At 39.8% G+C, this 27,500-nt stretch overlaps 1 protein-coding gene across 1 annotated transcript in view; it reads right to left on the bottom strand.

The window, feature by feature from the left end:
- Positions 1–26,402, bottom strand: part of LOC115226503 (jouberin-like) — a 75,020-nt gene extending 48,618 nt beyond the window's left edge. Inside the window, exons 1-14 of the mRNA XM_036515170.1 lie at positions 26,262–26,402; positions 22,356–22,424; positions 19,836–19,914; positions 18,458–18,512; positions 15,113–15,197; positions 13,284–13,362; positions 11,733–11,841; positions 11,382–11,526; positions 10,630–10,834; positions 7,903–7,998; positions 5,912–6,005; positions 4,151–4,249; positions 3,025–3,129; positions 1,397–1,522 (exon numbers count right to left, since the gene is read on the bottom strand). Of these exons, the coding sequence (XP_036371063.1) occupies positions 1,397–1,522; positions 3,025–3,129; positions 4,151–4,249; positions 5,912–6,005; positions 7,903–7,998; positions 10,630–10,834; positions 11,382–11,526; positions 11,733–11,841; positions 13,284–13,362; positions 15,113–15,197; positions 18,458–18,512; positions 19,836–19,914; positions 22,356–22,424; positions 26,262–26,274 (1,359 nt within the window). The 5' untranslated portion in view covers positions 26,275–26,402. The remainder of the gene's footprint in view (positions 1–1,396; positions 1,523–3,024; positions 3,130–4,150; positions 4,250–5,911; positions 6,006–7,902; positions 7,999–10,629; positions 10,835–11,381; positions 11,527–11,732; positions 11,842–13,283; positions 13,363–15,112; positions 15,198–18,457; positions 18,513–19,835; positions 19,915–22,355; positions 22,425–26,261) is intronic.
- Between the last annotated feature and the right edge of the window lie 1,098 nt (positions 26,403–27,500).

The following is a 27,500-nucleotide window of genomic DNA, read 5'->3' as shown; positions in this document are numbered from 1 at the left end:
TTTCATCCACATTGCCTTGAACTAATCAGGTATTATCTTGTAGTTATGAGATCTTGATGAGGAAGCTGTTAATTTTTAAAACAACATTGTAGGGTTAGTGTGAGAGACCAGATCTGGCTAGTTTGAACATAAAACAAGCAGAATACTTTTGGCCGGATATGGCCGGTTTAAATGCTAAAGGGTTGATAAGGTACTGCATCTGTGCATACATCAGTCTGCAGCCTCCCACCTCATAGCTATCCATTGCATGTGCTGATATGGACATGTCCCCTATTTTGATCATCCTATCAAGACTTTACTCTCATTCGATACAGTAGTTGCAAGCTTGTGACAGGCTTCGAACAGCAGATGGCTGAGTGTGATTGGGGAAGATCCTGATTGGCAGGTGCAGAGGGGCTAGGTGGAGGCACATGGCCTAGTGGTTAGAGCAGCGGACTCGCGGTCGAGGGATCGCAGGTTTGAATCTCAGACCGGGCGATGTGTGTGTTTATGAGCGAGCTAGCAGAATCGTTAGCACGCCGGACGAAATGCTTAGCAGTATTTCGTCTGTCGTTACGTACTGAGTTCAAATTCCGCCGAGGTCGACTTTGCCTTTCATCCTTTCGGGGTCGATAAATAAAGTACCAGTTTCGCACTGGGGTCGATGTAATCGACTTTATCCCTTTGTCTGTCCTTGTTTGTCCCCTCTGTGTTTAGCCCCTTGTGGGCAGCAAAGAAATATATGAGTGAAAACACCTAAGCCCCACGCGGCTCCGGCAGAAGGTAATGGCAAACTTCTGCTGATTCTTTCGCCACAACTTTGGTGGAGACACATGGCCTAGTGGTTAGAGCAGCGGACTCGCGGTCGAGGGATCGCCGGTTCGAATCTCAGACCGGGCAATGTGTGTGTTTATGAGTGAAAACACCTAAGCTCCACATGGCTCCGGCAGAAGGTAATGGCGAAACTTCTGCAGACTCTTTCGCCACAACTTTCTCTCACTCTTTCCTCCTGCATCTTGCAGCTCACCTGCAACGGACCGGCGTCCCATCCAGGTGGGGAACCTATACGCCAAGGAAACCGTGAAACCGGCCCTTATGAGCCAGGCATGGCACGAGAAGGAACAAACAAAAAAAAAACAAAGAGGGGCTAGCACGGGACCACCAGCAATAGAATGCACTGGAAGACCTGGTTGGCTCTGTGCATGATGACATCTCTGGGACCACTAACCTGGGATGTCCCAAGCCTGATCAAGCAAGAACATGAAGTAAGCAAGCAAGCAAACATGTAGCAGCAATGAAACATGTAGTAAGCAATGAAACAAGCATGTAAAGAGTCGGAACAAATACCGTTCCAGTTCTGCCCTTCCACTGCATTAACAATACAACAACAACAATAATTACAATAACATGTACATACCTCTTGTGTGGCAAACATCGATCGAAGAGAGGGTTCCACATTGCTTGGCAGTGAGGTTTTCTTGATGGTCACATAGAGAGTGGACGGATATTTCACACGCTGCTCATTCTTCCACCAGATGTACACCTGTAATATTGGTTAAATACATTTTAAATTACGAAAATAAAGATGTGTGAATGTATGTATGTATATATGTATATATACGTTTCTTTATTACCCACAAGGGGCTAAACATAGAGAGGACAAACAAAGACAGACAAACGGATTAAGTCGATTACATCAACCCCAGTGCATAGCTGGTACTTAATTTATCGACCCCGAAAGGATGAAAGGCAAAGTTGACCTCGGCGGAATTTGAACTCAGAACGTAACAGCAGACGAAATATGGCCACGCATTTCATCCGGCGTGCTAACGTTTCTGCCAGCTCGCTGCCTTATATACGTATATATGTGCCTTTGCATGTCGTTTAAGTCCTCCTGCCGAATTACACTCTCTTCCACATGCCCGACAGATATGATTAGTATGGTGTGTTACACCACCACCAGTGGCCAGGTTGTCACTCATCTGTCTCGCTTTATGACTACGAAGATGACTCTTGAGTCCAGCTTTACTGAGGCAGGGTCTTGCACAGACACTGCAATGGTGCATGAAGGCCAGTTACAACTACAGCCGGCTATTACCGGTTGTGATGAATATGGCAGGTAGTCATTATGAGTATATTGGGCTTCGTATATTTGTACCCCTGTATAAATTTGGTGGTATGTGCTGCACTCTTGCTTAATAATAATAAGATAATAATAACAATAATGATAATGATGATGATAATAATAATAATAATAATGATAATAATAATAATAATAACCAACATGAACTTCCAACTTGTTGTCTCTTGAGGTCTCTGGGTGAGACTTGGAGCCAGCTTGTGCAAATATAAAGCAAAAGTCAAACATAGAATAATAATAATAACAATAATAATAATAATAATAATATGCCCTGATGCAGTACCAGGCAGTGGCTCTCATGGCTTCTGATCTTAATTGATTGGAAGTGTTATCATGTACATTGTTTTGTCTTGGTATAAAAGATGGGCTACAGCAAATATTCTGCTCAATACCATAGATTTGCTAGTCAGTTGTTTGACCATAAGCAGTTGAGCATGTCACTTAGTGGCTGACGATATGTGCATCTCTGATCACGAGCAGAAGTAGTGGGGGAGCATCATAGCCATGTGTTGAGAGGGATTCTTTGGGGTTTGAATAATTCACCTCTGGAAACATGGGTGGTTCTTTCAACATCCTTAAACAACCCTTATTCAGGGACCTTTTGAGCGGGATGGGCTACTCAACCTGAAGAAATTTTTAACTGAGCCCCACCTGCAAGGTCATGTGCTGTTTATCTTGATATGAGATCACCATGTCGCGCACATATGGTTGTGATGCATGTGCCTGGTGTACCCTTATCAGACGGGTAGTCATGATGGGTATATTGGGCTTCGTATATTTTACCCCAGTGTCACTTTGATGGCATGAACTGCTCTCTCACTCAATAATAATAATAATAATAATAATAATAATAATAATAATAATATTAATAATTCTAGAAAGAAACCCAATATTTGAATTCTGACCTCTGGTGTGTGAGCTGTGACCTGTGACACACTGGACTGGCATGGTTGGAACAACTGTAGACGGACTTTGGTGTCTGTGTTGGCCTTTTGGTTGGCACCAATTACCTAGAGAAAATATGGTAGAGTAAGCATAGTAAATTTATATCACACACACACACACACACACACACATCATCATCATCATCATCACTTAACATCTGATTCCCATGGGTTGGGCAGTTCAGTAGCTTGTTGGCTCTTGTCAAACCATCCAACCTATGCCAGCATGGAAAACCTACATTACAGAATTATAATGATTGTATATAAATATATATAGGCGCGGGAGTGGCTGTGTGGTAAGTAACTTGCTTACCAACCACATGGTTCCGGGTTCAGTCCCACTGTGTGGCACCTTAGGCAAGTGTCTTCTACTATAGCCTCGGGCTGACGAAAGCCTTGTGAGTGGATTTGGTAGACGGAAACTGAAAGAAGCCCTTCGTATATATATGTATATATATGTTTGTGTGTGTTTGTGTGTCTGTGTTTGTCCCCCTAGCATTGCTTGACAACCGATGCTGGTGTGTTTACGTCCCCGTTACTTAGCGGTTCGGCAAAAGAGACTGATAGAATAAGTACTAGGCTTACAAAAGAATAAGTCCAGGGGTCGATTTGCTTGACTAAAAAGGCTGTGCTCCAGCATGGCCGCAGTCAAATGACTGAAACATGTAAAAGGGTAAAAGAGTATATATATATGTCATCATTGTCGTTTAACGTCCATCTTCCATGCTAGCATGGGTGGATATATATGTGTGTGTGTGTGTGTGTGTATGTGTGCGTAATGAAGGTGTATGACTCAGTGGTTATAGCATTGGGCTCACAATCATGAGGTAGTGAGTTCGAATCCCAGACTGGGCTATGTGTTGTGTTCTTGAGCAAGACACTTTATTTCACGTTGCTCCATTTTACTCAGCTGTTCGACCATGAATCCCAAGACAAGAAAGAATATATATATAAAGAGTAAAGAGTATACACACACACACACACACACACACAAACACACACACACACACACACACACACACATACACACACACATACATGCATATGCACACTCACACACACATACACAGAATCATATATAATTTACCTTTAGGAAAGCCCAAGCAATCTTATACCATCCGCCTTCATGTGGGGGCTGCCTCTGATACCGAAAATTGGCTGAATTCATGGAGACAAAATCAACAATCTACAAAGACAGAAAACGAGAAATCTGATGATATCTTTATATATAAAAGTGAAGTTGTGTGTCTGTCTCCTACGATTTAGATTCCTAACTACTCCCACATTTTGCGGTGCAGTTTAACCAAAACCCAAAACCGGGTATCTTATAGTCGTGATTCACATCGAGCCCTTCTGGTATTAGCGCACGTCTACGATGAGTCTAACGATTTAAAAAAAAGTTTACCATAATTTTTTTTCCCATTTTTAATGCATTTTTTTCGCTATTATTAAGGGAAGTAACTCTCTAAAAATATCTACGATGAGTCTACGATTTAAAAAAAAATTTACCAACATTTTTTCCATTTTAATGCATTTTTTTCGCTATTATATAAGGGAAGTAACTCTCTAAAAATATCTACGATGAGTCAACGATTTAAAAAAAAGTTTACCATAATTTTTTTTCCCATTTTTAATGCATTTTTTTCTATTTTTTGGCTATAACTCTCTAAAAATGCTTATATAGTTATTTCCCTTACAAACCCAAGCAACGCTTGGCGATACTGCTAGTATATATATAAGAATTTTTTGCGTAATAAGATAAAAAAACCAAGGCTGTATAGATATTAGAGCATTTATAGATAGGTCTTACAGCTGTTTCTAGGATATTAATTAATAATATCCCTTCATAAGAGATGGTGTGTCAGCGTTACTTGACACCTTTGGGTCTGAATGACATCATTATCTCTTATATACATATATATTATTCGTGTAATCATTATTGTTTTTACGTATTTTTGTATTCTTATTCATGTAACATCGTCCGTTTTTCCGTCCTTGTTTTGTATACATTCGAGGCTTTCTTCCAAGGAATCTAATGCGCTTGGCTTAGATTTTCCTTTGGGGCTGGCCAGGTCGGAGCAATCTCAAGATCAATCAGCCAAAATTGCGAGGAAGATTCGGTTCTTGACTGAAGATTGAAGGCTTCGAATGTCCCGTCCGTGTTTTTTGTATCATCTTCTAAATGTTTTGCGTTCTTGTCCCAGTTTGTATTTTTTTACATATACATATATATATATATATATATATATATATATATGTATGAATAAATGAAAGAATGGAGTCGAACGAAGATTTTAACAAAATTCCTTTACTCTCGACACATGTTTCGAAGACGGCATACTTTTAATTCCGAAGGAATAAAGGGTGCATTATGCCATCTTCTCATCAGGAAAGATAAGGAGCCTCTTTCAGCCACAAGACTAACAAAAGTTTTTGATAATTGCCTACATGGTGACCACAGGTATCGGTTAAACGAATTTTCCATGCTAGGATAATTCATTCACCTACTTAAATATATATATATATGTGTGTGTGTGTGTGTGTGTATTTATATATATATCTCATCATCATCATCGTCGTCGTCATCGTTTATCATCCATCTTCAATCCAAAATGAATATGCATGTGTGTATGTATACAAGTGTACATATCTTTATCTCTGCATCATCACACTAGACTCATGGTCATCCCAAGACACAAAACAGACAAAGAGAGATTGAGGTTATCTCAACAAAGACCACCTCTAACTTACCTTAAAACAAAGGACTAACATAGCTCTGAATAGGGCAGGTCTAACTGAATAGACAAGCGCAAGCGAAATGATTAAACAGACCAGGCCATTGTCTTACCTCAAAGAACACGATAACTTTAGGATCTAACTGGACAAAATAATTGTAATTTTCATTGAACAATAATAATTCTTCCCAGACAGGCAGAGTGGATCTGAAAATAGAGAAAAGATTAGGACATTATGTGTATGTGTGTGTGTGTGTACATATATTTATCTATCTATTTACCTGTCTGTCTGTCTCTCTCTCTCTCTCTCTCTCTCTCTCTATATATATATATATATATATATATATATATATATATATATATATATATATATAATAAAATATTAGGGAATAAATCCAACTTACAGGGAAAAATCAGATTTAGGATTAATCCAATTTTATAGTAAAATATTATATTATATTAAATTAGAGATAAAACCACTATTAGGCAAATCAAACAATGAAAAACATAAGCCAATACATAAAATTAATTAATTTATATTATTTTAAATATATATAAAAAATGTTAAAAATTCATTGCTAAACCTCGCTAAGATAAATATTTCAATTACCTGAAGATTGACTGTAACCATAACTCGAATAATTACGAATTGGACAGCCATGAAACGATTGTAGTGTTTTACTCATTATCCCTTATTAAACTTTTAACATTTTTAATATATATTTAAAATAATATAAATTAATTAATTTTATGTATTGGCTTATGTTTTTTCATTGTTTGATTTGCCTAATAGTGGTTTTATCTCCAATTTAAAATAATATATATATATATATATATATATTATATATATATATATATAATAAAATATTAGGGATAAATCCAAACTTACAGGGAAAAATCAGATTTAGGATTAAATCCAATTTTATAGTAAAATATTATATTATATTAAATTAGAGATAAAACCACTATTAGGCAAATCAAACAATGAAAAACATAAGCCAATACATAAAATTAATTACTTTATATTATTTTAAATATATATAAAAAATGTTAAAAATTCATTGCTAAACCTCGCTAAGATAAATATTTCAATTACCTGAAGATTGACTGTAACCATAACTCGAATAATTACGAATTGGACAGCCATGAACGATTGTAGTGTTTTACTCATTATCCCTTATTAAACTTTTAACATTTTTAATATATATTTAAAATAATATAATTAATTAATTTTATGTATTGGCTTATGTTTTTTCATTGTTTGATTTGCCTAATAGTGGTTTTATCTCCAATTTTAAATAATATATATATATATATATATAATATATATATATATCGAAATCGAATTGAACCAGCCAGGATCCCTGGTCTGGTGGTACGTAAAAAGCACTATCCGACTCGTGGCCGATGCCAGCACCGCCTCGACTGGCTTCCGTGCCGGTGGCACATAAAATACACTAATCTGACCGTGGCCGTTGCCAGCCCCGCCTGGCACCTGTGCAGGTGGCACGTAAAAAGCACCCACTACACTCACGGAGTGGTTGGCGTTAGGAAGGGCATCCAGCTGTAGAAACATTGCCAAATTAGACTGGAGCCTGGTGCAGCCTTCTGGCTTCCCAGAACCCCGGTCGAACCGTCCAACCCATGCTAGCATGGGAACGGACGTTAAACGACGATGATGATGATGATGATATATATATATATATATATAATATTAGGGAGTATATCCAAACTTACAGGGAAAAATTAGATTTAGGATTAAATCAAATTTCACAGAATAAATATAAAGTAAATTAGAGATAAAACCACTATTAGGCAACTCAAACATAAACCAAAACATTAAAAAAAAATAAATAAAAAGAATTATTATTTATTATTTTTTGTTTTTTGTTTTGGTTTATGTTTGAGTTGCCTAATAGTGGTTTTATCTCTAATTTACTTTATATTTATATATATATATATATATATATATATTCCTTTTGTTTCTTTATTGTCCATTATTTTCATGACTTTGTATGGTGAATAATTTGAAGCAGGATTGTGTGTGTGTGTGTGTGTGTGGTGTGTGTAATACACTTCAATGTGTGTATACATTATAGCTTACTTTCTCTGTTTAAAATCAAATGGCTGGGTCATCATGGGAAGAATATGGGCGACGTCTGGACTTTTGCATTCGTAATAAAAGGTAACAGGTCGATCCCTGATGGAGAAAGAAAAAGAAAATGAAATAACACACAAAAATATATATAAAAAAAAAAGGATAGGCGTAGGAGTGGCTGTGTGGTAAGTAGCTTGCTTACCAACCCCATGGTTCCGGGTTCAGTCCCACTGCGTGGCACCTTGGGCTAGCGTCTTCTACTATCGCCTCATGCCGACCAAAGCCTTGTGAGTGGATTTGGTAGACGGAAACTGAAAGAAGCCCGTCGTATATATGTATATATATATATATGTGTATGTTTATGTGTTGAGTTTGTTCCCCCGCCCCATCGCTTGACAACCGATGCTGGTGTGTTTACGTACCTGTAACCTAGTGGTTCGGCAAAAGGGACCGATAGAATAAGTACTAGGCTTACAAAGAATAAGTCCTGGGGGGTCGATTTCCTCGACTAAAGGCGGTGCTCCAGCATGGCCGCAGTCAAATGACTGAAACAAGTAAAAGAGACCGATAGAATAAGTACTAGGCTTACAAAGAATAAGTCCTGGGGTCGATTTGCTCGACTAAAAGGCGGTGCTCCATCATGGCCGCAGTCAAATGACTGAAACAAGTAAAAGAGACCGATAGAATAAGTACTAGGCTTACAAAGAATAAGTTCCGGGGTCGATTTCCTCGACTAAAGGCAGTGCTCCAGCATGGCCACAGTCAAATGACTGAAACAAGTAAATGAGATATAAAAAATATATAGCATCATCATCATTAAGCATCCTCCTTCCATACTGGCAAGGGTTTGATGGTTTGACAGGCACTGGCCAAGCAGGAGCCTATGCCATGCTTTTGAATCTGTTTTGGTATGGTTTTTGTGGCTGGATGCCCTTCATAACACCAACCAAACCTTGCTCCTTCTGACCTTTGGTTCCCTAAGCTGAAGGATAACCTCAGGGGAAGTCGTTTTGATGATGAAGAAGTCTGTGATAAGGGTCCTAGACACCTTCACTTTAGAGGATTTCCATGGGACCTTCAGTGGAGTGGGCTGAGTGCTTTTTACATAGTACTCGTACAGGTAAGGTCAGTTTTAGTGTGGCTTTTACAGCTGGACGTCCTTCCAAATGCCAACCACTTTACAGTGTGGGCTGGGTGCTTTTTAAGTGGCACCTGCACTGGCAGGGTCACCAAGTGATTTTGCAAGACAAAGAGTCTTTGTGAGGGGAGGGGGCATTGGAGGAGGTGATCTTGTGTCAGATGATGAACGATTAGAGTGTGACAGAGGGGCAGAAACAGATGTCCTGCTGTAGAGGAGCACCATGGTTACCCAGTCAGAGAGAGGAAGAGAAAAAGAGCAAGATTTAAGAATGAGGGCAGAAACAATCACCTAGAGAGAGAATAGGAGATGACAAGAGGTGTATTTATATTTCATAAATTCTTTTGTAAATAAACAATTGCAGTGTGGAAGGTGTTTGTAAGCCATTTAAGAAACACACAAAAGCCGTTCGATTCACTTCAACATTTAAATTTAATTTGCCAAAATATTTTCGTTGCTTTGAGACCGCGACCTAGCACGAAGCTTTGTCAGTGTACAGGTCGCGGTCTCAAAGCAACGAAAATATTTTGACAAATTAAATTTAAATGTTGAAGTGAATCTAACGGTTTTTTTGTGTTTCTTAAATCTTTATATATAAAAGAGAAGTTGTGTGCTGTCTGTCTCCTACGATTTAGATTCCTAACTACTCCCACATTTTGCGGTGCAGTTTAACCAAAACCGGGTATCTTATAGTCGTGATTCATATCGAGCCCTTCTGGGTATTAGCGCGCATCTATGATGAGTCTACGATTAAAAAAAAAATTTTACGATAATTTTTTTCCATTTTAATGCATTTTTTCGCTAGTATATAAGGGAAGTAACTCTCTAAAAATATCTACGATGAGTCTATGATTTAAAAAAAAAATTTTACCATCATTTTTTTCCATTTTAATGCATTTTTTCGCTATTATATACTGGAAGTAACTCTCTAAAAATGTCTATGATGAGTCTACGATTTAAAAAAAAATTTTACCATCATTTTTTCCCATTTTAATGCATTTTTTTCGCTATTATATAAGGGAAGTAACTCTCTAAAAATGTCTACGATGAGTCTACGATTTAAAAAAAATTTACCATCATTTTTTTCCATTTTAATGCATTTTTTGCTATTTTTTGGCTATAACTCTCTAAAAATGCTTATATAGTTATTTCCCTTACAAACCCGAGCAACGCCGGGCGATACTGCTAGTGGTTTATAAACACCTTCCACTCTGCAATTGTTTATATACAAAAGAATTTATGAAAAAATTTAGAAATTGAAAAATAAACTAAAAAATAACCTCTCTTTAAATTGTAAATCACATGTTCGTGGCCGTTTGCCAGCTCTGTCTGGCACCTGTGCGGGTGGCATGTAAAAAGCACCCACTACACTCACGGAGTGGTTGGCGTTAGGAAGGGCATCCAGCCGTAGAAACATTGCCAGATCAGACTGGGCCTGCTGCAGCCTTCTGGCTTCCCAGACCCCAGTTGACACATCCAACCCATGCTAGCATGGAAAGCGGACGCTAAATGATGATGATGATGATGATGATGATGCTAAAATCTAACACCAGAAAGCAGAATAGGATGAGAAAAATAATGTTGTGGGAGAATACCTGGACTGTTTGAGAAGGTACTGGCCAGTATTTTCATTGACCACATGAACACGGACCAGAGGATGGATAATACTGAAATCATTCTTTAGTTTGTCTGTGCGATGGATGACCACTGCCAGTACACTGCCCTCGTCCTTGATGACCGACACAGATTCTCCTGTGGATTCTCCGTCTTCGGTTTTAGCTTTGGAAGTCGAGAGTTTGGCTGAAACATAAGGAAGAGCAACATTGAGGTATACAGAGGAGGATTTGAAGAATAGTAGAATGGGAGATTTGAAGAATAGTGGAATGGAATCTGGATATATTATAGAATAGGGGTTTGGGAGAGCACGAGAATGGAAGATTTGCAGAATGGAAATTCTGTGGAATGAAAGAATTGTATTGTAAAATGGTAGATTTGAGGAATTTTTTGTTGTGTTTGTTCCTTCTCAAGCCATGCTTGGCTCATAAGGACCGGTTTCCTGGTTTCTTGCCATATAGGTTCCCGACCTGGACGGTGGGGAACCTGGATGGTCGACCTTGGCAGAATTTGAACTCAGAACCTAACGGCAAATGAAATACCGCTAAGCATTTTACCCGGTGTGCTAATGTTTCTGCCAGCTCGCTGCCTTAAACATACCTTAAACATACCTCATACATCCCTATTAGCTACACCACAGCCACCCTGACATGCTGAAAGTCAAGCATCAACTTTAGCAGGATTTGAACTCAGAACTCAAAGAGCAATACTTGGGCACTATTAGTAAGCTTACCTTTTTTCTTTTTCCCCTTCTTTGGTGAAAGCGCTTCTTTCAAAATGCTTTTTTTAGGATGCTGGTCATCATCCTTATCATCTATCTTAGTATCTTTTAGAAGTCGATCTTTATCATCATTGACATCATCACCAAAACCATTTACCTGAAATTAGAAAGGAAAAAAAAAATTTAAAAACAAAAAAAAATTACCTTCACCATCCATACGCGTAGGAGTGGCTGTGTGGTAAGCAGCTTGCTTACCAACCACATGGTTCCGGGTTCAGTCCCACTGTGTGGCACCTTGGGCAAGTGTCTTCCACCACTAATATTTCTTTTTGAAGAGAAAAATGTTTCTCTGTAACTACAAACCTTGGTTGAGATGTCTTTTGAGCCTGTTATGCCACCAGCGCTTAACTTCACAGGTTTAGTCTTTTTGGCAACTTTCTTCTTTCCTTTGGCAGCCACAACAGCAGATTGCCTGTGGAGAGGACAGAGAAAATATTCAATAATGATGGTTGATGACTGATGATCCATGATTGATGATTCATGATTGATGATACATGATTGATGATTCATGATTGATGATTCATGATTGTCAGTTCATGATTGATGATTCAGCTGATGAGTCACGATCCCTGGTTTATGATTCATCACTGATGATTAAGGATTGGCAATGTGTGGTTGATGACTAATGATTGACACTGCATTATAACTGTTCTCTATCTTGACCATCAACATTAATTTCAGTATAGATTTTTGGTTTTGGTTCTTGGAGTGATTTCATTGGCCCATCACCCACTTCCATCCCACACCAAACCTGTAAATGTTGAGATGGTTTGGCTGCCATCATCATCATCAGCATCTTCATCATCGTCGTCATCAATGTCATCATCATAAGTTCCTGATGTTGAAGATGATGATGATTATGATAACAACAATGGTGATGATGATTGAGGATGATGATGATGATGATGATGATGATGATTGATTGATGATGATGATGATGCTGATGCTGATGATGACAATGATGATGATGATGAAGATGATGATGATGATGGTGATATTGGTGATGTGATGATGATGATGATGATATTGGTGATGTGATGATGACGATGATGATGATGATGATGACGATGATGATGATGATGATGACGATGATGATGATGATGATAATGGTAATGGTAAACAATGAAGTTAATGGTAATGACGATGATGATGATGACATTGATGATGATGGTGGTGGTGATGTCGATGATGATGATGAAGATGATGATGACGATGGTAGTAGTAGTAGTAGCATCAATAGCAGGGCTGCAGCAGTGGTGGTGGTGGTGGTGGTGGTGGTAGTAGTAGTAATAGTGTCTGTGGAGATGATAGCTGCGGTGGTGATAGTGGTGGTGGTGGTGATGTTAGTAATAGTAGTAGTAGCAGCGGCAGTGGAGGAGCAGCGGTGGTGGTGGTGGTAGTAGTAGTGTCTGTGGAGATGGTAGCTGTGGTGGTGGTTCTGGGTTCATTCTCAATGTGTGGCACCTTGGGCAAGTGTCTTCTACTATAGCCTCCGGCTGACCAAAGCCTTAAGAGTGGATTTGGTAGACAGAAACTGAAAGAAGTCCGTCGTATATATGTATATATATATATAAATATATATATATATATATATATATATGTATATGTGTGTGCATGTATATGCTTGTGTGTCTGTGTTTGTTCCCCCCACCCCAACATCGCTTGACAACCGATGCTGGTGAGTTTACATCCCCGTAACTTAGCGGTTCAGCAAAACAGACCGATAGAATCAGCACTAAGCTTACAAAAGAATAAGTCCTGGGTTCGATTTGCTCGACTAAAGGCAGTGCTCCAACATGGCCACAGTCAAATGACTGAAACAAGTAAAAGAGTAAAAGAGTAATCAAGACACACCTGTCATCGTCCAGTGCCAGTTCCGACTCCTGCGGAATGTCCTTCTGCTTGGATTTCCTCGGAGATTCTCTTGTGGATCCTAACAATGAAATTAAATAAAATAAGACATTCTCCTTTTTACAGAAATTCCACACACACACTCACACAACACAAGAAACACACACAGCATATATATATATATATATACATACATACACACACACTCCACACACTGACACAGACATATACACACCTTCTATACACACCACATACACATAAACACACCACACATATCATGTACATACACACTATATACACACACCACATACAACTATCAAGACAAGGAAACAGCCCCCACCCCACACACACGTATATATATTGGTCAAGACATCTCTCTAAATATAAACAGCAAAATATTTGTCTGTGTGTCCTTTATACAAATCCACAATTTTTCAGTTAGAGGGCTCACACTTCCTATGGTCATTCAAAACCGTCCAAGGGTGGTTGTGCACATCTTTACACTTCCCAAGTCACCCCATAAAGCCATTAAAAAAATCAATAGAAGTGACTTTTTTGTGAATTTTCTATCCAAAACCCAATCAAAATGCTCAAAACTTGATACGCCAATTGACTGCCACCTAGCTGTATGTGATTAGTCGGAGATTTGGACAGTACTCGCGTGTAAGTGTGCACGTATGCAGCTGTATATGCCGGTCATAGTACTAGTGTAAAATAATTTATTATACACAAGGATTATTATTACAATGATGAAGGGTGCGAAACAGCTGTAATCCTACGGATATCAAGTATTTAACTAAGTATATTCACCCCTCATACGTCCTGACGTTTTCTGGTATATATATATATATATAAATACATTATATACATATATATATATTTATATATACACACACACACACACACACACACATATATATATATATATATATAAATACATTATATACATATATGTGGAGGCGCAATGGCCCAGTGGTTAGGGCAGCAGACTCCCGGTCGTAGGATCGCGGTTTCGATTCCCAGACCGGGCGTTGTGAGTGTTTATTGAGCGAAAACACCTAAAGCTCCACGAGGCTCCAGCAGGGGATGGTGGTGATCCCTGCTGTACTCTTTCACCACAACTTTCTCTCACTCTTACTTCCTGTTTCTGTTGTACCTGTATTTCAAAGGGCCAGCCTTGTCACTCTCTGTGTCACGCTGAATATCCCTGAGAACTATGTTAAGGGTACACCTGTCTGTGGAGTGCTCAGCCACTTACACGTTAATTTCACGAGCAGGTTGTTCCATTGATCGGATCAACTGGAACCCTCATCGTCGTAACCGACGGAGTGCTTCCATCCATTTATATATACATATATATATATATTAACAATTGAGGATAAAATCTTTAAAAGAAATTATCAGTAGTTAGCGTGAAAAACCTCGTAAGAGAAAAAATCTGTAAATTTTTCCACTTTGAAAATATTTATTTATATTACATTGAGGGTACTGCTATTCGTAGATTACGAATAGTAGTACCCTCAATATAATATACATATATATATATATACACACACACACACACACATGTATGTGTATATGTATATATATATATATAAATACATTATATACATGATGATGATGATACACACACACACACACATATATATATATATATACATATATACCAAAATGCACTCACAAGGCTTTGATCATCCCAAGGCGATAACAGAAGATAGAAGACACATGCCCCGAGTGCCACACAGCAGGACAGAACCTGAAACCATGTGGTTGTCGCAAACACACACACACACACACATACATATATGAGATAATTCCAAAAAGGTCTTCACCTGAGCCCAAATCATCTTGTCCTCTCTGAATTTTACGGGAAACTGAAGGGCTTGATGTGAAGTTAGTCTCAGCCACAGACTGTTCCTGTAACACAGAGTGAGAGAAAGAGAGAGAGAGAGATGAGAAGAATTAAAAAAGGAGAAACTATGAATGAAAGAATGAAAGTAAAGAAAAACGGAGAAATAGATGAGGCAGCAGTCGTGGGCTGAAAGAAGCCTCAAGGAAGGCCTCAAACCACATGGCTGGACGGGATTGGGAAGATCTCCAGGGGCTCAACATCACCATGGAGGATTCAGAGGAGCTGGTACGGAACCACCAGCAATGGAGAGCACTGATGGACCTGGTTGGCTCTATGCATAATGATGCCTCTGGTACTTAATTTATCGACCCCGAAAGGATGAAAGGCAAAGTCGACCTCGGCAGAATTTGAACTCAGAACGTAACGGCAGATGAAATACCGCTAAGCATTTCGCCCGACGTGCTAACGTTTCTGCCAACTTGCTGCCTTTTTCAAATTCCACCAAGGTCAACTTTACCTTGTATTCCTTTCGGGGTCAATAAAATAAGTTCCAGTCAAGCACTGGAGTCCATATAATCGACTATCGACTATCCCCCTACCCCCAAATTTTGGGCCTTGTGCTTGTAGTAGATATAAGATTATTAAGGTACCAAGCTGCCAGAATTGTTTGCATGTTGGGCGAAATACTTAGCAGCTCTTTACGTTCTGATCTCAAATCCTGCTGAGGGCAGCTTTGCTTTTCATCCCTTCAAGGTCAATAAAACGAGTACCAATCAGGTAACGAGTTTGATGTAATCAACTAGCCCCCCCCCACCTACAAAATGCCAAAATTTGGAACAATTATTATTATTATTTACTCTTTTACTTGTTCCAGTCATTTGACTGCAGCCTCATCAGGTAAGGGCATGAAGCCAAGAGAAATAGAGACACTAGATATTATAAGGGTTAAATACCTGAGACAGAAAAACAAAAACAAACAAAAGAAAAAAAAACAGACCACCCCTGCTCCCATACTGACAAGGATGTTTCTTTATTAGCCACACAGGGCTGCACACAGACGGGACAGATTACAAAGTAGAGCTTTTCTTTTTGGGGAGAATAAAAAAAAAGTTGGGTAGGTTTTCGTAAAAGGGAAAGAAAGGAAAAGAAAAATAAAATAAAACGATCAATAGGGATCGTGTATCACAGAAATGTCATGATGTAAAGTGTAAAGGGGGAAGCAGATAAGGTTTATCTGTGGAAAGAAAAGCCTACAGAAAAGACCACAGTAACCTCGGTCAATAATGTTACATGTTACCACATTTGTTTGCAAGTAGGTACCCTCTCTGTTTTCAATTTTTCTGGGTTCATAGGATTATGCTCAAGGTGGCTTCGTCATTCATGCGTGCCATCCTTGCTAGATTCACCCATCTTTTTTTGAAACATTCGCTACACAAAACTTGCCTCTCTACTTTCACTTTCCTTTTCAAGTGATACTTGAAGAAGTTGATGAGAGATTGACCAGAGAGGAAGAGAGTGTGCTCATGTGCGTCATGCATATTCCTGTATTTCATCGTCATGTTCGCTCGACTGGGACAACAGACCTGGCACTGTTTGTCATAGCTTTTGTCTGCTTCTTAGGACTGAGTGACCCATGCTTGACCACCATTGGCACAGAACCCGTCTCCACTTCAGTCTTTGAAGGTATTTATAGAATAATAGTGCAGGAGTGGCTGTGTGGTAAGTAGCTTGCTTACCAACCACATGGTTCCGGGTTCAGTCCTACTGCGTGGCACCTTGGGCAAGTGTCTTCTATTATAGCCTCGGGCTGACCAAGGCCTTGTGAGTGGATTTGGTAGACGGAAACTGAAAGAAGCCTGTCGTATATATGTATATATATATATATGTATGTGTGTATGTTTGTGTGTCTGTGTTTGTCCCCCTAGCATTGCTTGACAACCAATGCTGGTGTGTTTACGTCCCCGTCACTTAGCGGTTCGGCAAAAGAGACCGATAGAATAAGTACTGGGCTTACAAAGAATAAGTCCTGGGGCCGAGTTGCTCGACTAAAGGCGGTGCTCCAGCATGGCCACAGTCAAATGACTGAAACAAGTAAAAGAGTAAATAATAATAATAATTGTTCCAAATTTTGGCATTTTGTAGGTGGGGGGGGGCCTAGTTGATTACATCAAACTCGTTACCTGCTTGGTACTCGTTTTATCGACCTTGAAGGGATGAAAAGCAAAGCTGTCCTCAGCAGGATTTGAGATCAGAACGTAAAGAGCTGCTAAGTATTTCGCCCAACATGCAAACAATTCTGGCAGCTTGGTGCCTTAATAATCTTATATCTACTACAAGCACAAGGCCCAAAATTTGGGGGTAGGGGAATAGTCGATAGTCGATTATATGGACTCCAGTGCTTGACTGGAACTTATTTTATTGACCCCGAAAGGAATAAAAGGTAAAGTTGAGCTTGGCGGAATTTGAAAAAGGCAGCAAGTTGGCAGAAACGTTAGCACGCCGGGCGAAATGCTTAGCGGTATTTCGTCTGCCGCTATGTTGTGAGTTCAAATTCAAATTCCGCCGAGGTCGACTTTGCCTTTCATCCTTTCGGGGTCGATAAATTAAGTACCATTTACGCACTGGGGTCGAAGTAATCGACTTAATCCATTTGTCTGTCCTTGTTTGTCCCCTCTATGTTTAGCCCCTTGTGGGTAGTAAAGAAATAGGTATTTCGTCTAGCGTTACTTTCTGAGTTCAAATTCCGCCGAGGTCAACTTTGCCATTCATCCTTTCGGGGTCGATAAATTAAGTACCAGTTACGCACTGGGGTCGAAGTAATCGACTTAATCCGTTTGTCTGTCCTTGTTCGTTCCCTCTATGTTTAGCCCCTTGTGGGCAATAAAGAAATAAGAAATAGAAACCAAATATTCTTCAGACCACAAACTGCTGTCTGAAATAGAGGGAAGGAGCATGAAACATTGGACAAGGCCACATTTGGCAAAGTAATCATAAATATGCAAAAAGGTAGGATGATCACTAGCAGAACGCCTTGATTAATAGGCCTGTTGAGACGGACTGACAAAGGACCAAAGACTGGGGTCGATGTAATCGACTTAATCCGTTTGTCTGTCCTTGTTTGTCCCCCTATATGTTTAGCCCCTTATGGGTAGTAAAGAAATAGGAATTTGAACTCAGAATGCAAAGACGGATGAAATGCTGCCAAGCATTTTGCCTGGCTTGCTAGCAATTCTGCCAGCCTGCCACCTTTGGTGCCGTCATAATAATAATAATAATAATTGTATCAAATTTTAGCACAAGGACCGCGGTTTTAACGAGGACTTACCTGAGATTCTTCCAAGGCAGTTGGCTTCTGCTTTTTCTTCTTCTTCTTGATGTCTCTTTGTTGTAGGGAAAAACAAAGAAAAAACACAAAAAAAAATCAATCAAATTAATAATTGCCAAATCTTAATGAAAGCCCTTAAATGTGAACCCAAATACATCAAAGAATCCTTGACCACAGTTGGCAATAATGGATCTCTGAATGAATAAAGAAGACCTGGTAGAAATAGCAACCAAATCTTCCTCAAATCACACCCTACTATCTCATGCATGCATGTATGTATGTATGTATGTATGTATGTATGTATGTATGTATGTATGTATGCATGTATGTATACATATATGCATGCATGCATGCATGTATGTATGTATACATACATGCATGCATGTATGTATGTATGTATGTATGCATGCATGCATGTATGTATGTATGTATGTATGTATGTATGTATGTATGGGGGTCAAATAACTACTGAAAATTTCCTATGCTTAGTCAGATGCTTCCTGGTGAGTTCATGTTCAAACAAGTAGGAACAGGTTTTGCGTTGTGAAAACACAACCAGGGGTATATTTGGGTTACAGATATGCGTATTGTGGAGTGCTCAGCCACTTGCATGTTAATTTCATGAACGAGATTCCAACATCACCATCAAAATACAGGACCAGATACTGCAACAGCTTAGGTTTCAGAGGACCACAGCTCTTGAACATCCTCCCTAAAATGCCTGAGGGACTTGCATGATGTGGATGTGGGTTTCTTTAAAACTAAACTGGATCTCTTCCTGTCGGGGGTCACAGATGAACCTACCTCACGACAGGAGACACAGATGCAGGCAGCGGCATCGGACTCCCTTGTTGAACAAGTGCCATGTATCAGAGGTGGATTCACATATTAGTGTAGCTCATTCAGTGGTGGTGCCCCAGCACGGCCACGGCCTTTGGGCTAAAACATTTTTGAGGATTAACCCTTTAGTGTTCAGAATACTGTTAAATGTAATACTTTTTCACCCAAATTGTTTTGAATTAATCATGCATTATCTTATAGCTTTGAGGTTTCAATGATGTGATTGCTTATTTTCAGAATGGCATTGTAGGTTAGGAGTGAGAGGCTAGATATCACCTGCTTGAATATAAAACATGTAGAATATATTGGGCCGGATTAAACACTAAAGGGTTAAGGCTGTTCCATTGATGGATCAACTGGGATACTCACGGTCATAACCAACGGAATGCCAGTTTAATCTAGAATGTATCTAGGACTACATTAATTATGACTAAAGGTGTTCCAACCTTGACCATCCTGCTTTTGTATTTATTAGAAGTAATTAGTGAGTACGACAACAACAACAGCAAATCATTGTGTAGACCTCCTTTTACATTACCTTGGTGGTGTGTCTAAGTTTTCTTGCAGCAGCTTTTCAAACCGTGCTCTTGTCTGCAATGTAATATCTTCAGAGGAATCTGAAAAAAAGGTAAATAGATAAACCATCATCATCATCATCATTTTAATGTCTACTCTTCTATGGTCACATAGACATCGAAATAAATATCAAATGGAAATAGTAGTTGTGATACCTGTGCCGGTGGCATGTAAAAAGCACCATCAGAATGTGGATGATGCCAGCGCTGCCTTGACTGGCTTCTGTGCCGGTGGCACGTAAAAAGCACCATCCGATCGGGACTGCTGCCAGCCTCCCCTGGCACCTGTGCCAGTGGTACGTAAAAAGCACCAACCGATCGGGGCCGCTGCCAGCCTCATCTGGCACCTGTGCAGGTGGCACGTAAAAAGCACCCACTACACTCACGGAGTGGTTGGCGTTAGGAAAGGCATCCAGCTGTAGAAACACTGCCAGATCAGACTGGAGCCTGGTGCAGCCTCCTGGCTTGCGAGACCCCGGTCGAACCGTCCAACCTGTGCTAGCATGGAAAGCGGACGTTAAACGATGATGATGATGGCTTAGAGGGAATTAGTTGTGGCAGATTTTCTATGGTTGGATGCCCTTTTCCTTGGCAACTCACACTCGTTTCCATGCAAGGTAATATTCTTTTTTACTCTAGGCATAAGGCCCAAAATTTTTGGGGCGGTGCCCAGTTGATTAGATCGACCCTAGTATGCAACTGGTACTTAATTTATCGATTCCGAAAGGATGAAAGGCAAAGTCGACCTCGACAGAATTTGAACTCGGAACAGATCTGACTGGACTGGTGCAGCTTTCGGGCTCCCCAGACCCCAGTTGAACCGTCCAACCCATGCTAGCATGGAAAGCGGACGTTAAATGATGATGATGATGATGATGATGATGATGAACACAAAGACAGAAGGAAATACCTATTTCTTTACTACCCACAAGGGGCTAAACACAGAGGGGACAAACAAGGACAGACATAGGTATTAAGTCGATTACATCGACCCCAGTGCATAACTGGTACTTAATTTATCGACCCCGAAAGGATGAAAGGCAAAGTCGACCTCGGCAGAATTTGAACTCAGAACACGAAGACAGAAGGAAATACCGCTAAGCATTTCACCCGACATGCTAACGTTCATAGTCTGGAAAATACGGTACATGAAAGTATGTCGTTTTTATCCATGGTAATTATCCTGCATTTTATAGGGGACAGCAAATCAATGTAAAAACTGCAAAGGGACCAGCACGTAAAATTTTTTGAAAAGGCGTAAGAGTGGCTGTGTGGTAAGTAGCTTGGTTATCAACCACATGGTTCCAAGTTCAGTCCCACTGTGTGGCATCTTGGGCAAGTGTCTTCTGCTATAGCCTCGTGCCGACCAAAGCCTTGTGAGTGGATTTGGTAGACGGAAACTGAAAGAAGCCTGTCGTATATATGTATATATATATGTATATATAGGCGCAGGAGTGGCTGTGTGGTAAGTAGCTTGCATACCAACCACATGGTTCCGGGTTCAGTCCCACTGCGTGGCATCTTGGGCAAGTGTCTTCTACTATAGCCTCGGGCCGACCAAAGCCTTGTGAGTGGATTTGGAAGACGGAAACTGAAAGAAGCCTGTCGTATTTTTTTTTCTTTTACTTGTTTCAGTCATTTGACTGCGGCCATGCTGGAGCACCACCTTTAATCGAGCAACTCGACCCCGGGACTTATTCTTTTGTAAGCCCAGTACTTATTCTATTGGTCTCTTTATATGTGTGATTGTGTGTCTGTGTTTGTCCCCCTAGCATTGCTTGACAACCGATGCTGGTGTGTTTACGCCCTCGTAACTTAGCGGTTCGGCGAAAGAGACCGATACAATAAGTACTAGGCTTACAAAGAATAAGTCCTGGGGTCGATTTGCTCGATTAAAGGCGGTGCTCCAGCATGGCCACAGCCAAATGACTGAAATAAGTAAAAAGAATAGAAGAGAGAGCAAAGAGGAACCCCTGGGTTAGAGAGTGACAGAGAGACAGAAAGACAGGTGTCTTGCTGTAGAGGAGGTACAAGATGAGAGAGAGAGAGAGAGAGAGGGAGAGAGAGAGGGAAGACAGAAACAGGTGCTGAGGAAATACAAGATGAGAGAGAGAGGGAGGGTGAGAGAGAGGGAGAGAGGGAGGGAGAGAGAGAGTGGGAGGGAGAGAGAGAGGGAGGGAGAGAGAGAGAGAGGGAAGACAGAAACAGGTGTGCTGCTGTAGAGGAGATACAAGATGAGAGAGAGAGGGAGGGAGAGAGAGAGGGAGAGTGGGAGGGAGAGAGAGAGGAGGGAGAGAGAGAGAGAGGGAGGGAGAGAGAGAGGGAGGGAGAGAGAGAGGGAGGGAGAGAGAGAGAGGGGGAGGGAAAGAGAGAGAGAGGGAAGACAAAAGATATATGCAGTTGTAGAGGAGATACATGGTTACCTAGCCAGAGGGAAGAGCAAGAGAAAGAGAGAGAGAGAGAGTAGGAGACCACATATATACCTGTTGCAGGTATGTTTTTCTTAACTTTCTTCTTCACTCTGGGTTTCTTCTCCTCGGCCAAGATGGAATCTGAAAAAAATATGGAAGATTTGAAGTTTCTGTTTTGAGTTCTCCTGTTTTGTTTCTAGTTTCTTTAAACATTGGCTGTGTGGTAAGTAGCTTGTTTACCAACCACATGGTTCCGGGTTCAGTCCCACTGCGTGGCACCTTGGGCAAGTGTCTTCGACTAAAGCCCCGGGCCGACCAATGCCTTGTGAGTGGATTTGGTAGACGGAAACTGAAAGAAGCCTGTCGTATATATATATATATATATATAGGCACAGGAGTGGCGGTGTGGCAAGTAGCTTGTTTACCAACCACATGGTTCTGGGTTCAGTCCCACTGCGTGGCATCTTGGGCAAGTGTCTTCGACTAAAGCCTCGGGCCGACCAAAGCCTTGTGAGTGGATTTGGTAGACGGAAACTGAAAGAAGCCTGTTGTATATATGTACATATATATATGTGTGTGTGGTATGTGTTTTGTGTGTCTGTGTTTGTCCCCCTAGCATTGCTTGACAACCGATGCTGGTGTGTTTATGTCCCCGTCACTTAGCGGTTTGGCAAAAGTGACCGATAGAATAAGTACTGGGCTTACAAAGAATAAGTCCCGGGGTCGAGTTGCACGACTAAAGGCAGTGCTCCAGCATGGCCGCAGTCAAAATGACTGAAACAAGTAAAAGAGTAAAGAGTAAGAGTAAACTTAGCTAAATGAAAGGAACATAGACCTGATCACTGTATCTACTAGAAAAAACAGCTAAATAACCTCCCTCAAAACACACGCTACCAGCTAAAAAAAAAAAAAACTGAACAGGAAGAGAAAAGATATACTGGATAACGTAGTCCTAGATACACTATGCCATGGATATATAAACAGAGATAGACTATATAATCTAAGGGACACAAGTTGGAATGGTCATGAGTGGAACGTCTTTGATGATAGCTTGGCTTAATCAGGCCCGATCTAGAAGATATACAAAAGATATACTGGATAACGTAGTCCTAGATACACTATGCCATGGATATATAAACAGAGAAGACTATATAATCTAAGGGACACAAGTTGGAATGGTCATGAGTGGAACGTCTTTGATAATAGCTTGGCCTAATCAGGCCCGATCTAGAAGATATACAAAAGATATACTGGATAACGTAGTCCTAGATACACTATGCCATGGATATATAAACAGAGAAGACTATATAATCTAAGGGACACAAGTTGGAATGGTCATGAGTGGAACGTCTTTGAAAATAGCTTGGCTTAATCAGGCCCGATCTAGAAGATATACAAAAGATATACTGGATAACGTAGTCCTAGATACACTATGCCATGGATATATAAACAGAGAAGACTATATAATCTAAGGGACACAAGTTGGAATGGTCATGAGTGGAACGTCTTTGATGATAGCTTGGCCTAATCAGGCCCGATCTAGAAGATATACAAAAGATATACTGGATAACGTAGTCCTAGATACACTATGCCATGGATATATAAACAGAGAAGACTATATAATCTAAGGGACACAAGTTGGAATGGTCATGAGTGGAACGCCTTTGATAATAGCTTGGCTTAATCAGGCCCGATCTAGAAGATATACAAAAGATATACTGGATAACGTAGTCCTAGATACACTATGCCATGGATATATAAACAGAGAAGACTATATAATCTAAGGGACACAAGTTGGAATGGTCATGAGTGGAACGTCTTTGAAAATAGCTTGGCTTAATCAGGCCCGATCTAGAAGATATACAAAAGATATACTGGATAACGTAGTCCTAGATACACTATGCCATGGATATATAAACAGAGAAGACTATATAATCTAAGGGACACAAGTTGGAATGGTCATGAGTGGAACGTCTTTGATAATAGCTTGGCCTAATCAGGCCCGATCTAGAAGATATACAAAAGATATACTGGATAATGTAGTCCTAGATACACTATGCCATGGATATATAAACAGAGAAGACTATATAATCTAAGGGACACAAGTTGGAATGGTCATGAGTGGAACGTCTTTGAAAATAGCTTGGCTTAATCAGGCCCGATCTAGAAGATATACAAAGATTACTGGATAACGTAGTCCTAGATACACTATGCCATGGATATATAAACAGAGAAGACTATATAATCTAAGGGACACAAGTTGGAATGGTCATGAGTGGAACGTCTTTGATGATAGCTTGCCTAATCAGCCCGATCTAGAAGATATACAAAAGATATACTGGATAACGTAGTCCTAGATACACTATGCCATGGATATATAAACAGAGAAGACTATATAATCTAAGGGACACAAGTTGGAATGGTCATGAGTGGAACGTCTTTGATAATAGCTTGGCTTAATCAGGCGATCTAGAAGATATACAAAAGATATACTGGATAATGTAGTCCTAGATACACTATGCCATGGATATATAAACAGAGAAGACTATATAATCTAAGGGACACAAGTTGAATGGTCATGAGTGGAACGTCTTTGAAAATAGCTTGGCTTAATCAGGCCCGATCTAGAAGATATACAAAAGATATACTGGATAACGTAGTCCTAGATACACTATGCCATGGATATATAAACAGAGAAGACTATATAATCTAAGGGACACAAGTTGGAATGGTCATGAGTGGAACGTCTTGATAATAGCTGGGCCTAATCAGGCCCGATCTAGAAGATATACAAAATATACTGGATAACGTAGTCCTAGATACACTATGCCATGGATATATAAACAGAGAAGACTATATAATCTAAGGGACACAAGTTGGAATGGTCATGAGTGGAACATCTTTGAAAATAGCTTGGCTTAATCAGGCCCGATCTAGAAGATATACAAAAGATATACTGGATCGTAGTCCTAGATACACTATGCCATGGATATATCAACGAGAGACTATATAATCTAAGGACACAACAAGTTGGAATGGTCATGAGTGGAACGTCTTTGATAATAGCTTGGCCTAATCAGGCCCGATCTAGAAGATATACAAAAGATATACTGGATAACGTAGTCCTAGATACACTATGCCATGGATATATAAACAGAGAAGACTATATAATCTAAGGGACACAAGTTGGAATGGTCATGAGTGGAACGTCTTTGATAATAGCTTGGCTTAATCAGGCCCGATCTAGAAGATATACAAAAGATATACTGGATAACGTAGTCCTAGATACACTATGCCATGGATATATAAACAGAGAAGACTATATAATCTAAGGGACACAAGTTGGAATGGTCATGAGTGGAACGTCTTTGATAATAGCTTGGCTTAATCAGGCCCGATCTAGAAGATATACAAAAGATATACTGGATAACGTAGTCCTAGATACACTATGCCATGGATATATAAACAGAGAAGACTATATAATCTAAGGGACACAAGTTGGAATGGTCATGAGTGGAACGTCTTTGATATAGCTTGGCTTAATCAGGCCCGATCTAGAAGATATACAAAAGATATACTGGATAACGTAGTCCTAGATACACTATGCCATGGATATATAAACAGAGAAGACTATATAATCTAAGGGACACAAGTTGGAATGGTCATGAGTGGAACGTCTTTGATAATAGCTTGGCTTAATCAGGCCCGATCTAGAAGATATACAAAAGATATACTGGATAACGTAGTCCTAGATACACTATGCCATGGATATATAAACAGAGAAGACTATATAATCTAAGGGACACAAGTTGGAATGGTCATGAGTGGAACGTCTTTGAAAATAGCTTGGCTTAATCAGGCCCGATCTAGAGCTGAAAAAGGTCACTAACAACAGCAATATCAAAAAGATTATCTACATCTGTCAATGAGGTCATCAATGCTGTCCCGCCAAAAAGACAAATTGAGAAAAATACTCACCATCTTCTGCCATATTTGTTTACATGCTAGTCCCGCAGTGAATCAACTTCATAGTGCTTCATATAACAATATTTCGTCTTCCTTCGTTACCAAGAGAGAAAAATGCCGTTGAAAAAAAACAGTACATAAAATCGACAAAATGTTAATGCATAAAATCATTAAATATTTTTTATCGTTCACACATATATGTATATATATATATAAATATATATTTTTGTATGAAATTATATGATTGTATTATTATTATATGAAATTATTATTTTCGTACAGTACCGGATTTACGACAGGTAGTGATCCGGATTTCTGAGCTTTCCGGTTTTCTGGAGACAGCTAAAGTATATTATTCTGTTACTCGTTTCAGTCATTTGACTGCGGCCATGCTGGAGCACCGCCTGTAGTCGAGCAAATCGACCCCAGGACTTATTCTTTGTAAGCCCAGTACTTACTCTATCGGTCTCTTTTGCCGAACTAGATTACGGGGACGTAAACACACCAGCATCGGTTGTCAAGCGATACATACACATGTATATATATATACGACGGGCTTCTTTCAGTTTCCGTCTACCAAATCCACTCACAAGGCTTTGGTCGACTTTACTCTTTTACTTTTTTCAGTCATTTGACTGCGGCCATGCCGGAGCACCACCTTTAATCGTGCAGTACTTATTCTATCGGTCTCTTTTGCCAAACCGCTAAGTGACGGTGGCGTAAACACACCAGCATCGGTTGTCAAGCAATGCTAGGAGGACAAACACAGACACACAAACATATACACACACACATATATATATATACAAGCGATGAGCTTCTTTCAGTTTCCATCTACAAAATCCACTCACAAGGCTTTGGTCGGTCCGAGGCTATAGTAGAAGACACTTGCCCAAGGTGCCACACAGTGGGACTGAACTCGGAACCATATGGTTGGTAAGCAAGCTACTTACCACACAGCCACTCCTGCGCCTATACTTAAAATCTAAAATAAACTATGAGAAGTAAAGAGCTAAATTGTATTTATACAGCGGTGTCTGTTTGATTTCTATAATTCAACTTAAAAATCTTTAAATATATCATACCGTATCATGTATACGGTTAAATATTTATAGGATAAAACTTAAACGAAGAAAAGTATACATGGTTTTATATAACGTATTAGATCACATCTAAAGTAGAATATATTTAATGTCGGCGTTCTTTCGTCTCTAGTAGACCTTTCCGTCGATTTCCGTAAAAAAATATTTT

This window comes from Octopus sinensis, linkage group LG30 (genome assembly GCF_006345805.1).
Source record: "Octopus sinensis linkage group LG30, ASM634580v1, whole genome shotgun sequence".
Taxonomy (NCBI): domain Eukaryota; kingdom Metazoa; phylum Mollusca; class Cephalopoda; order Octopoda; family Octopodidae; genus Octopus; species Octopus sinensis.
The sequence above is the reverse complement of the archived record's forward strand: the minus strand, read 5'-3'. Positions and strand labels throughout refer to the sequence as shown.